The 13,608-nt window shown below is 37.9% G+C and overlaps 1 protein-coding gene across 2 annotated transcripts in view; it reads left to right on the top strand.

The window, feature by feature from the left end:
- The window catches only part of WWC2 (WW and C2 domain containing 2), a 100,767-nt gene that overhangs the window by 27,624 nt on the left and 59,535 nt on the right, over positions 1-13,608 (top strand). For both annotated transcript variants that reach the window (XM_065695145.1, XM_065695138.1), the window contains exon 2: positions 6,686-6,795. In XM_065695145.1, coding sequence (XP_065551217.1) covers positions 6,686-6,795 — 110 coding nt within the window. The remainder of the gene's footprint in view (positions 1-6,685; positions 6,796-13,608) is intronic.

Raw genomic sequence — 13,608 nt, forward strand, 5'->3', positions numbered from 1 at the left:
AAAGTGACAGCAGTGTTATTAATAGAAAACAAATGCATTCTGTTCCAGCTTAAGCCACTGTCATTTGTAGAAGTGAAAATTGTCTTCCCAATGTAATGTAACTTTCATGCTGTCAGTGGCTACTGACCTCAGCCGGAGGGAGGGTGAGTGCTTCTCTCTAACTCTGAACTGACACGTGGAACTAGAGGTTGGTGTCTTTTTCCATTCTGTATGCACTCTGCTGCCTGTTATAGTATTCATCCCAATAAATTTATTTACCTTGTATAGGCTAAGGAACCTTGCTTTCAGACCCCTTCTGTAGTCACTAGTAAAAGAGGGAAACCTAAATATTCAGGTGTGCTGAATCAGCCTCTCTAGGGAAACTGAAGGGGTAATTCAGGTTAGATAACTAACTTTTGTAATTGATGAGATTAATTGCACCCCAGAGTTTTATAGAAGAAATTGATCTTGGGTGCCTGAAGTGATTAAAATCCATGTTTGTGGAGGCTATTTGGGATGAGATTAGGAGACGTATTTATAGATCCTCTACAGTCACAATGCCTGTAGTTTTAGAAAGTTAGGTAAGAATCAATTTGATTTTAAGGTCCAACTTGAGTAATAAGTTCAGAAGTCTAGAGAAGAATTTAGAGCATTTTTCCTGTATTTATACATCCCTTTCTCTGATAAGTTGATTTACATTTTTACATTTGCTTGTCTTAGACTACTGGATCAAAATAAGAATTAACTATTTTCAGTCATCCTTTTGCAAAATAAGAAATTAGCTGATGCTGATCATATGTTCCTATTCTGTGTCATTGTGCTAAGCGAAAGTGGTTTGGGGGAAGTGCTCAGAGGAAGCTTTATGTGCTACTGTTGTATTACAGGCAAGTCACCTGTACGCCCTTCTGTAATGTAGTTAAATATAAGTATGTAGTTAAATGAGCCAGATTCCAGGGAAGTGTGTATGTAGCCCCTCCATCGTTTGGTTTCTTCTATTATATTTTAATAGATGGCTCATTTCTCTGCACCTAAATAGTAACATTTGTTTTGTCTTCTCAGTTCTTAGAGTGTGGAGAAGAGGTATTTTATTTTTAGAATCATAGAATCATAGAATAGTTAGGGTTGGAAAGGACCTCAAGATCATCTAGTTCCAACCCCCCTGCCATGGGCAGGGACACCTCACACTAAAGAACAGGTTTTGTCTAGAGAAAGCACTAGCAAGTACTGCATTGTAAGAGAAAATAAATAACGTGTAATGTACATTGCTTTATATGAGAATGAATGGGTGTGTAATTTAATCATACAGCACTTCATATAAATGTCACACAAGATCTTGCTACATGGCAAAGAATATGAGGTCATTTTGTGTAGGGGATAACTGGGATTTGGAGAAAGTTTTCAAATGCATGTTGAAGTTGCTATGGAAGTTGAGCATTGACCCTAGCTATAATTGAATTAAAAACTCCACGTCTTGACTGTTGGTCAGGCACCACATAGCAAAGGAGGAAATAATTTTGAAAGAGATTAAGACAAATGTGGTCAGAATTCTCAGGTATTTATGTACCTTTCATCAACCTTCATCTTCTTCCTTTCTAATTGAGGAAAGGAAGTCTCAGTTTTTTTTTTGTGGAGCCTTTTTTGTCTGCGTCTCTTCCCCATTCTCCCTGTTCCCCCTCTGCCCCATTTTCTGAGATATGCCTACCAAAAATTTTTTCTCTTCCTCATACCCTCCACCACATATATTATAAATCACAATAAATCACTCTTAAAAATTGATGCAGATAGTTATAGCTAAGCAAAACATATCAAGCTGTACTCACAGTCATTCAGAATGTGGGTAAAATCAGGTCTAGGAAGTATGCTAAGGAGGTCAGTGATACTGGCATCAGCTGGGTTTAGAAGAGAACAGAGACCAAAGTCCAGAGTTTCCTATCGATAAGGTAGGCTTCTAATCATATTGGTTACAACTGATTTAATCCCGAACAGATTTCAGAGGGAAAAAGGAATCAGGGAAGGGATGCAGTAGAATGCAGATTTACTCTTGCATAAAACAACATGTTAAAATTGTGTCTGTGTGTATGTGTCTGTGTATATATATATATTCACATACACATTTTTAAGAACATGTACATTGATAATCTCAGATCACAGAAGTATGAAATATCTTGGGCTGTGTCTTGACAGAAAGATATGCCATTCGCTAGTATACGTAGTAAATCTCTCATTTTTTGTGGACCTTGACCTTAGCAAGAAATCTTTCTTCTATGTATTTTTGTGGTCTAGGAAGTACAAAAGCAAGAAAGTTGTCTAAATGGAACAATATTGCACTGACAATCCATCAGTCTATAGTTACAGTCCATTTTACACTGTCATCAGCCTCTTAACTTCAGATGCATAAAAAGACTTACAGGCATGGCTGCAGATGCAATAGCAACTGTTAATGATAACATGTTGTTGTAGAATCTGTGTTTTAAGATTTTAGCTAGCTTTATATTTTGAAAACTTTTAAAGAAAAATGTGGATTTGAGGTGGTAATGCAGCTTGTCAGTTTGTAAGCTGTGTTTGTCTCCTGTGTTTCCCAGGGCATCTGTGAAGTGATTGGCAATAACGTAATTATGTACTGTTTACATGATGGAATTACAGAATGCCTCCTGGTTTTCTTGCGATTAGCCCGTTCTTGTTGCACACACCTGCTTCTTGTTCTCTTGGTCCAGGGAGTACACGTACAGTTCAATCTGTATACTGAATTTGGAGTGCTGCAGCCATATAGGGTTGAGGAGATAAGAATGTTATATGTGAGCTAAAGGTTAGTAAATTAGTCTTGAGTTCGAAAGAGTTCTATAAGGTAAAAAAAGAGCTTGAGAATAGTTGACCTTAATAATAAACATTAACCGCCTTACTATCATCTTTTGTTAACTAATTGAACTTCATAGTATACTAAGTGTGGACTTAAAGTCATCCTTTTTAGAGTATCAGTATTCTTTTAAGAACATGTAAACTGATAACTACAAACTGAAGAAGTATTACAAACCTTCTCAGAATATCAGTGCCCTGGGACAGCACTTAATCCTGTTATGGTGCAATAAATGTAATTTTTCTTGGGTCATGGTTAATGAATGTAATGGCAGTCTGTCTATCTTAGGTTATTATGTCACAGATAATGATCTTCACACAGACAAAAGTTCCTTCAGTCCTTGCTCCCAGATACTATTTTCTTTACAATGTAACTCTGCTTTCAACTTTTGTCTTGCAGATTTTCTCTTGTGTTTTACTTAATGTTATGTTAATCTTACCCTTTTGCCATACCTATTTTGAAAGTAAATACTGTTTATGTTGAGACAGGTCTGAGGGCCCTAAGCAATTGGATATTACCTCATGTTAATTGCTTCTCAATTGTAAAAGTCTATGTTGGGCTCAAAAATCTTGTGCTATTTAAAGAATCTGGAACAAAAAATAGAGTCACGGGGATGTAACACTCTTAAGTAATAGTGATCTTGTTATGTAAAAACCTTATAATGTTTTATAAATCTACTTGGGAGCAGATCCCCTGATATAGTTCATATCTTAAGTCTGCAATGTTCAAGCATGATCCAACATAGCAGAATTCATCGAATAATTTATCAAGTACTGCCTGTATTTCAGTACTGCTCTGTCTCCCTCCCTTTGTTTAAGGTCCAGAGTGGGTCACTGAATTACTTTTCCACAGTTTTTTAGTGTCAATTTAATTTATGGAGTGTCTGGGATGAGAGAGAGGCTGCTATTCATTCTCACGGTGTCTGATTTCTGACAGGCGATAACACCTGGGCAGAACATCCACATGGCCAGAGTGGCCTCCTGTCTAACCTACAGAATGTGCTGTAATTGTAAGAAGTCAGTATTTGATTAAAAATAAAATTGGTGTGGAGTGCAGATGAAAAGCCAGAGTAGTACTGAGTTTATATCCTTCCTGTGGGGGTGATTTGAAAATCACATCTTGTGATTGTTGCTAACTGTGGTGTGTGTATCTTTGAAAGTATCAAATGCTTATGTAGAATTCTAAGTGAGTTTATTAGAGGCCATCTGTCCATGTTTATACAAGTTTGTTATGATCCCGACTCTGCTATATGGTATTTCAAATATGTTTTCTACTTGAATTACAGGACTTGCATTTTGAGTTAATATTAAAATGTTACGGCTAAGGATGACATTGAACTTTTATTCAGTTTAAGACATTTAATGGAAATCTGCATTTGTAATTTGATTTGAGGCAGGACTTATTTCACAGCAAGATGAGCCCTTGTTGGCACAGGTTCACATGACTAGCCAAACTCGCCAAAGGGCTGTTGCTTTTACGTGATTGATGCTTCCTCTGAGCTGTAGTGGTCTGGGAACACTGATACGGGTACCCTGTGTTCAGTCTGCCGTGTGCTGTGGACAGCCTGGCTCAAGTTGCAATTGTGTGCTTTATCCTGGCTTTAAAAGGCTTCTGCTCTTTTCCTGAGAACCATCTTTTCCTATCTAGCTAGTACTGTTTGCAAACAAACCAGTAATTTTTGAAGTGATGCTGGTAATTATTAGCAGGTAGCATTTAGGCAGGTGTATTTGATATGACAGCGCTAGGCAGCTTGTTAGCCTGCTGAGCTGCATAGCTGCCATCTTGGCCACAGCAGCACAGTTTCTACTGCCCTGAGAAGAGGAGGAGGGTGAGGAACAGAGTGGCAGGTCTGAGCTGGCAGTTTTGGAGAGCTCCTTCTTGGAGCAGCCTCACTTAGAGCAGTGCTGTGTCTGGATTTAAAAATGTATGTCAGCAGTAGGAGAGGATACAACGGGTAGGTTTGGCTTAGTACAGACCTTGCCTCTCCCTGGAGATCACTGGGGAGTTTATCCCACTCAGCTTCGGTGGGATGTTCTTTCCTGCATCAAGATTTCCTTTAGAAAAGAAGCTCTTAGTCTGTGAGACAGCGTATAGTGGATTAATGCTGAGAAGGAGAGCAAGTAATACAGAAGCTAAATCTTCTCAGTCTACTGAGAAAAGTGTCTGTGGTTGGCCGTTCTCATGGGGAATCTCTCTCAGTAAACAACTTTTCTCACACCTTCTTTGTGCTGCTTATAATCCATATTTTATATCCTAGTGATCCATGTGTAATTCCACATTGGTAATCTCACCTGAATTTTGTAATACTTCTTGGGGTGTTAAGTGATTTTGTATAGCACTTAGAAGTGGCAATAAATAAGCAAATTTGCTGTATACATGTGAACATGTTCTGGACTTCAAATTAAGCATTAGTAACCTTATTGGGTTTATGTTGTAAACTTTGGGGGAATATGAAGAAGTGGATTTATGCTTACAATTTAAAAAAAATCAAACAAAAAAACTTCCAGAAAACAACCCCACAATTCAAAAGACTTTTTGATCCTAAGAGCTTGGTTCTTTGTAATTTCTGCAACCTTAATTTGGAGGATAAAGTATTGCCCTGCTTAAAGAACTGGTAGGTCAGATCCATCAATAATAATAATATATTTGTGGGACAATGATCTAAATCAAACCTGTGCTCAAATTTCTATTTTCTCAGCTGCATAAAGAATTTAACCAGTTTTGTAAAGTGCTTTCTATTTGGCGTTTTCTACATAAAAAAAAAAAAAAAGCCAGCCCATTTTGTAGAAACTAAAATGTACTATTCTGTTTCAGTCCTCACAAAAATGTCGATGAACTAGGTTTGGTCAGCAAATGAAGAAAAAAATACTAAAACACAGAAGAATCACATGTGTGTTAGACCGTTAGTGTTTTATTTGAATAGAATTTTAATGATGAGATGACAATACAGTCTTAGGTGATAGAAGTTAAGCAACAGTGAGCAAAGGAGGTGGTGCTTGTGTATCCCACAAGCTTCTAATAATCTTACCCTGAGGATTTTTTTTTTTGACTGGATAAACTTTGGATGTGTACTAATCTTACAGTCACTATGGTGACGACAGAACCTTAAATCTCTTGTTCTACCTATTAAATATATTGTATCAGGCATGGCATTTATCTGAGGAAACTCAATACTCATTTTTCTTAAAAAAAAAACCAAACAAAAAACCCAAAAACAAAAAACAAAAAACCAAGCAAAACCCCCCAAAACCAAAAAGATGATGATGTAAAGCTTTGCTGAGCCTTAGTTGGAAAAAACCTATGTATTATTGTTATAAATCTGTTTCTTGCAATAAATTAGCTGCTTCATTATGAAAATGAAAAACTTTATCTTCCTAAAAAAAGTGCCATGTGAATATCCAAGGCGCATTAAATGTTACGTATAAAAGGTCTACTCTGTGCACACTACTGCTTATTTTATTCAACTATGTTGATTGATAAAGTGCTGCTAACTACATCTTAGGTGGTTGTATTCTCTTTTCTGAGTTTTCTGTCTGTGGTCATTGGAGAAGATGACCTTGAAATCTTGTGCTTTTACCACAGGCTTAAGGTTGTAGGGTCCAGTCCTTCTGGGGACAAATAGGACTGTAGATTTTCTTCCTTTGTTTTACAAGCTACTGGTTATTGTTTAATGTGAAAGATGTTGCTGTGAATTTCTCACTTGAGTGCTGGTACTGAAAAATGTTTGCACTAACTTGTATCATGTTCTCAGAGTTAATGAATTCAGAAGGATGGAACAGGGAAGAACAATCAAGAGCCTAAACTTATGTATGAAAGAAAATCTATACCATTAACTTGTTTCTTTATTTTTAGGTTGACAAAACCCTTGTCGTTTGCAGATTGTGTTGGGGATGAACTGCCATGGGGCTGGGAAGCTGCATATGATCCTCAGATTGGCGTATACTATATTGATCACATCAACCGTAAGTATTTTTCGTTTTGCCATATTGATTATATGAGAAGGCATATCTTGATTAGACTTTCTTGAGGAGCTTATGGAGTGTGACTGGGAATACGGAAAGATTTCTTATGAGAGAAGTGTAGTTAAAGTATCAATTTCTGGTTTTCAGTAGACATATTATCCCATTTGTGTGCATGGGTTTGTTGGTGATGGTTGCAGTTGTATTATAGCTGGCTCAAAATTATTTATGGGACTACTCATCTTTTTTTTTTTCCTGTGGAAGAAGCCCATGTAATGTGTAATAAATAAAGATAGTTAACATCTGTTGGTATCTATAACATGTAGGATGTTTGGTGGCTATTAAATATTCAGCAACACACACTGGCAGAGATAGTCTGATATGAGTAAAAGAATCTGGGTTCAGTCTAACTACTGAAAGGAACTATTGTAGATAAGATAGTATGGGGTATTTGTAACTTGTATGAGTTCTGGCAAATGTATTGTAGTTCTAAGAATGTTGTAGAATACATTTCCGACTATAAATAATGCTGTATTTTTAATGTAGCATTTGGAAAGGGAATGGAGATTCAAAATGTTGGGGAAGATTTGCCCTTTCATATAATGTTATTGGCTTTAAAAGGCTAATAAGATAATCTGCTGGTACAAAATGACTACATCTGTTCCTACATATATATTCTAATTGAATGGGAATATGTCTAAGCCGTACAAAACTGTAGCAAAATTTGAAATATAACACTTGTTAGACTTACTGAAATGAATATATTCCTGAAAGCATTTCTCTCTTCTTTTTATGCATTTATTACTCCGTATTAATTGATACCTTTTTTATTTTCGCAGAAATTGTCCTTAATATCACAATAAAAGAGATTCTATTTAAGATCAGTACCTGAACATAGGTGCAGGCATTTGCACTAGCAGTACTATGTACTTACTTAAAAAGCAGTAAGGTGTCTATGGCCATTTCAGATGCTTTAGGTTTGCTGAGACAACTGCACAAGGTCACTACGTATGTCATGGACAGTAAGAGAGCAGTGGCCTTCTGGAACAAAAGCTGTAGACGGGGCTCATTACCTCATGACATCTCAAATGTATGGGCAAGTGAATCAACCCTGAGATGTCTCAGCTGCTTTTGTAGTCAACAGCAATCAGTCAATACAGTCAGTGTAATGTAGTTGACTGGTTGGGTGTCTGCTTTGAAGATGAGCTTATTTAAACTCTTTTGGTTGGGTTGGGCTGGAACTCTGATAATGAAAATGGGACATTAGATACCTACTGTGCTTATTGAACACCTGCAGATAGACACTTACGCTTGAACTGAATCTCACTCAATAACCTCATTTGGGCTTTTGTAGCCCTGCTTTATTGGAATAGCAATGAGAGTCCTCTGATCTTGTGTGTGGTGTTAAATGTTCCTGAACTTTAAAAAATAGGGACATACTTGATGGAATTCAAAAGGTGAAGTAAGTAAAGGAAACTTGCTTTGGCCAAAACTATAAAGCTTAATACTAAAATTTTGAGAGGCAAGCCACATTTCTATGTGTTTTGAAAGTGCTTTCAGATCACTGCTCGGATAATTGTGCTCTTGCATTTCATGCATGCTCAAAACTTTTAATCTGTTCTAAAATTATCGGTATTGTAGTTTTGTTGCCTTCCCCCTCTCCCCCCAACAAAGAGATCACATGCTTTGAAGGCAAATTCCTGAATATTATAAAACTGTTCATGGGCTGAAGCTTTACTTTGCACACATGTAAAATGTTGAGGCTTGGACAACATTGTCTTGAAATTCTCGTTAATTGTTGATATACTGCAAACACTAATAATAGAGGAGAGTTGTGTATATCCATATATACACGTGTCATTCTGTGCCTGGGGTATATCCGTACACTTAGCTAGGCTTCTTTATATTATGTTAATGCATATGATGGATGATGAAATGGTATACTTTGGTATACTTGAAGTGGTTTCTGTCCATTGTTCAGCAGTATATTGGTTCCTGTGGTATTAATGTGTGCTGCTTTGTAGCAATTTCAGTGAAACTTCTTATTTTGTAAAGTGGTTTATTTTAGCTTTGTACACTGTATTTTGCACAGTGTTTTGCTGAGAGTACTCTTGAATTGCAGAGAGGTAAACTGCCTCAGAATCTTACAAGTAGGTAGTTAGTCTGACATGCCAAATGTGGAGATTATAAATTCTACTTCATTTGACTGGGGTACATGTGTTGTTTTGATGCTATTGAAATTTCTAGCATGGAGGTCACCAATAATTGGGGGGAAGAAGCAGGTTTTGTGTCTGTTTACTGCTTTATTAACAGTGTAATAATTCAGATGTGTTGAATATGATTTTTCGCTTTTTATATTTGAACTGTTAAAATACTCTGTCAGGACGGTGGCTGTGTTAGAACAAGGAAGACTCCTTTATTCTTTCACCTGCCTATGTTAATTTTGTTTATTCTCTCTTTTACTGGACAAAAAAGCCCAGTGAGATAGAAAACTGTACCTGCTGATAGGAGGAGGACCAAATAGATGCCTGAAAAACAGGTTGAATAAAGCAGAATTTCAGGACCCATAAATGGCAGCTTGATGGATAGCCTCTTGTGGAAAATTCTGCTCCCATGCGCTAGGTAGGGAGAGATGACGAAAGACATTTCATGTTCACTGACTTCTGGCAGGATTTATTTTGGCAAAATATTTGAGGGAGGGCTCATAGATTCTTTTCTCTTGAATGCCATAATAAATTATTCTGAAAAGCGTCTGTATTATCTTTCCTCTTTTTAAGTTCTCTTTCTAGTATCATTTTTACTGTGTGCCTCTGTATAAAGCTAGATCTGATAAAACTCTGAAGTTTCCGGTTATCCATAGAACTTTGGAGCCATTGTAGTAAAACTGGCCCATCTTGTTTATAGTTTCTCAAACCAACCCAGTAATCTGTGAGCAACAGGCTAGACCGTAGTGCAGTACACAGTAAATTCAGAAGGTCTTACTCGTTGTTCCTTCTTTTCTGTTAAAAACTCAATGTTGAAATGTTAAGGATTGAATTTCATAGGATCATAGAATAGTTGGTTGGAAAGGACATTAATATCATGCAGTTCCAACCCCCCTGCCATAGGCAGGGATGCTTCACACTAGACCATATTGGCCAAGGCTCTATCCAGCCTGGCCTTGAACACTGCCAGGGATGGAGCATTTACCACTTCTTTGGGCAACCTGTTTCAGTGCCTCACCATCCTCACAAATTTCCATTAGTGGTCAGCGTGGGGTTCATTCTGCTTCTCTTGAAAGGTGGATATTTCAAGAAAACAGTGCTAGGCTGGACCTTGCAATGGTCTAAAAATACTAGCAAATGTCTATAATGTCAGTTCGTAAAAAAAAAAATACTTAAAATATCTTTCTTTAAAAATAAACGAATTAATAAATTCCCAATGTGTGTAATTATCTTAGTCTCTTACCTTCCCTGTTCCCACACAAACCTAAGAAAAGCATGCCTTCATAACTGCCAGTGGAAACTCAATTTCTCCTGCACAGAGGGGTAAGAGTTGGCTGTGAGAGTCTGCAGTTGTAAAACACTCCATCAGGCATGAAGAATTTTCTTTTGGTGGCAATATGTTTAAGTGTAATTTTGTTTTATTATAATCACACTTTTTCTATAATTTTATATATTTTAATGAGTGGAGGTTTTTTCAAATACAGCTTGAGGTTTTTTTAGCTTTTACTGATTGCCTTAGAGCTTTTTCATGATCCTTTTGGATGATGTAACCCACTTTGAGAAACACTGACTGAGGTCATTACTTCATGAATATATTACCCCAATTAGGAGTTTTAATGTGATGCTTTCAGCTTCAAGGGAGACCAGATTACAAGCCATCTGGCAAGACAGAACATGTATATGATGTGGATAGCTAATACCGTAAGAACCTAAGTGCTTATCCTGTGGCTCAGGAGCACCCTTAGTTAGAGGGGTGACTGAAGGGTTATTTGGTGGTCAGGGACTGAGGAGATGCTTTTGTGCAGGATCCTTCTTACTGTGGCTTGGGGGTACCCAAAGATTACATAGTTTATGCTGTTCACTCTTACAATAGTTACTGCATATATGTACTCCTATGTTCATCTACTTCAGCTAATTTGCTAACACTTACTAATTTTGCTAAATAACACGGTTAGGAACTCAAGGCAATACCAAAAATAACACAAACTATTATTCCACTTCACTTCATATAGCTACAGGCAAAGTCATCACTTTCAAATTTTTCCATTCTTCTGCAGGGTTTTCAACATCAGGCGTTAAGTGGCTGAGATGCAAACATTTATGTTCTTAGAGCTCGGATTTGCAAACACTTTTAAGCTGATATAATCTCTGAAAGAACTGGTCTTGCTCTATTGCTACCTCTGGCCTTTTGTTCTGTCACTGCAATGTTTTTGCTTATACTGGCATGAACATTTGCATGGCCAGACAGTGAATCAGATCAGGGAGCTGATTTGAGTTGAAACCAAGCTGTTATGGGGGGGGGATTGTTGCTATTTGTTCTGCTTTCCACACCACTATTCATGCAAGCAAGCAAGCAAGGAAAGGTGACCTGGGGATCTGAATGAACAGTCAGGTGGCAGAGGCAGGGACAGCTGCTTTTCATGGTAGCACTAGTTGAAGGTATTTTGAAATGGCACCCTTGAACTTTGATCTGTTCCATGCCCTGTGCAGGTTTGTCAGGAAGCAGTTTTGACTCTGAGGCTGTGATTTCCAGGTGCGCTTCATGGGTGGTGATGGCAGGTGAAGCAGCAGTCATGCTTGCTCTGGTTCCTATCCCCACATTGTGTCAGCATGAGGACATGCAGTAAAGACGGACAACGGGGAAGCGCTCTGCTTCCTGAGGTGTGTGAGTGGTTGTTCTTGACCTCCTCTTCCTTTCCCCAGCTGCTCAGGTTTTCTGATCTGGATCATTTCATGTGTGTGGATGAACAGCTGTGGGGGTAATGGGAATAAGAAAGGAAAACTTCTAGTTCGGCTTTGACAGGATAGTCTGAGGGAGTCTGGGACTGAGACAAGTTCTGTCTTGCCTTCAGCGTCGAATGAATCCCTAAACTTTTCTCCTTCACTTCCAGTTCTTATTTTCAGGCTCAGGAATAACCAGGCAAGTGGTTGTTTTTTTCACTGCATTGCACTATTACCCTATAAAACATGTACTCTGCCATTAGTGAAGGTTAGTGGCAAAGGTAACAGAAAGGAACTGAATGATTTAAAGATTTCAAAAGATATTTTATTTTAAAGCTAAGGCTGGGAAGGAATAGCTGCTCTGAGCCCAGCAGTATTTCAGGCCATCTCACATCACTTTCTTTTTTGCTGCTCTGTACTTTATATTCAGTACAATTACTTTTCTGCCTGCCCTCTACCTCCAGCACTTTTCTTCAAAACAGAGTTGGACATTTTCCTTCTCTGCTTCTGCAGCTCCTCCTTACTTGGTTTTAATTGTCCACTTCGGAATAATGAATGTGCTTTTCCAGAGACAGCTTTCTACCACTTTCATCCTCGGAGAAAAGGAAAATTGAGTCAGTGATGATAAAACATCAGGAAGCATGACGTAAAGGGGTTTGTGTCTATTTAGCTCGAGAATAGAATTCTGTTGAGGTCCCTATTTCCCCACTTGGTTTATTTCCTTCTTAAAATTTCGAAGCCTAGCTATGTACTTACACTGTTTGACACTTATAACACTATTTTAGCTACAGATACTCTGTTTCTTCTTGTAATCTTAAAGGCTTTCATGACAGTTTACACCTGTGCAACTGGTTTATCTAACAGGAGATTTTGTGGCTAGATCGACTCTGATCCGCTCCAGCGTGGGACTCTTAGTACATCTGCATCTTTGAAAGCGTGCCAGGCTGTATGTTCAGGCAAGGAAAAAGTCTGAAAATCTTAACATGAATCTGCAATTACCATTAGCTTGAAGGAGTCAAACAATGTATCATGGTCACAAATGTGCACTGTTTCCACAACCCATCGCCATCTTCTAAGCAAGTGGTGACATGCAAGCATTTTGGAAATGATTGTGAGACTCTTTATGGTCAGCAAACACACATGGTGAAAACCTAAGTGTGATATATTTTAACTTGAATCTTATTTATAGGTATGTCTCCTCTGCACTCTGGCCGTTGGAAAGGATTAGAATAATAGAGTGCATGCTGGCTGCAGAAGGAGGGCTAGAGCAACGGAGGCTCTGCATTAAAGGTGGTTTTTAGCTGCTGACTTACATGTACAGGTCATACTTACATGTTTTTCTTATGTCTTAGTTCTGATAGCCACAGCAGTGGAACTTTACCTACTTACTGGATAATACAGAGCAAAATGCTCAGAGTTTCTACTGCATTTAACCGTGAGATATATAAGCATATGCTACAGATATCTAGAGGAACCTAATATGCCATAAGTATAACGTGTTCAATTTTAATTTGTAAAAATCTCTGAGTAAGTATTTCTTGGAAATCTGTTCATGCTTGCATAGTATAGCTGGAAAACATTATAATTTTCTGTCGTTACTCAAATCCAAGCACAGAATTATTTTATGGAACAGTGAAGAAGGTGTCTGGAAGAGAGGAGGCATTTTTTGTGTGCACATTCTGTGTCAGGAAGCAAACTGTAGAGAGCTCAGTTCCAAGCATACTCTGAATAAGCTAATTTTCCTCAGTGTTTCTCTTCAGAATCCATATTCCATCTTATATGTGGTAGAATGTGATTTTTATTTGGGTATCCAGGATTGTGTTAGAACATTCTTAAGACACTGTATATGTAATCTTGTTGGGCTGCGTGGTCTTACTGAAACTGCTGTCTT

The sequence above is a fragment of the Lathamus discolor genome, chromosome 1 (genome assembly GCF_037157495.1).
Source record: "Lathamus discolor isolate bLatDis1 chromosome 1, bLatDis1.hap1, whole genome shotgun sequence".
In the NCBI taxonomy this organism is placed as follows: domain Eukaryota; kingdom Metazoa; phylum Chordata; class Aves; order Psittaciformes; family Psittacidae; genus Lathamus; species Lathamus discolor.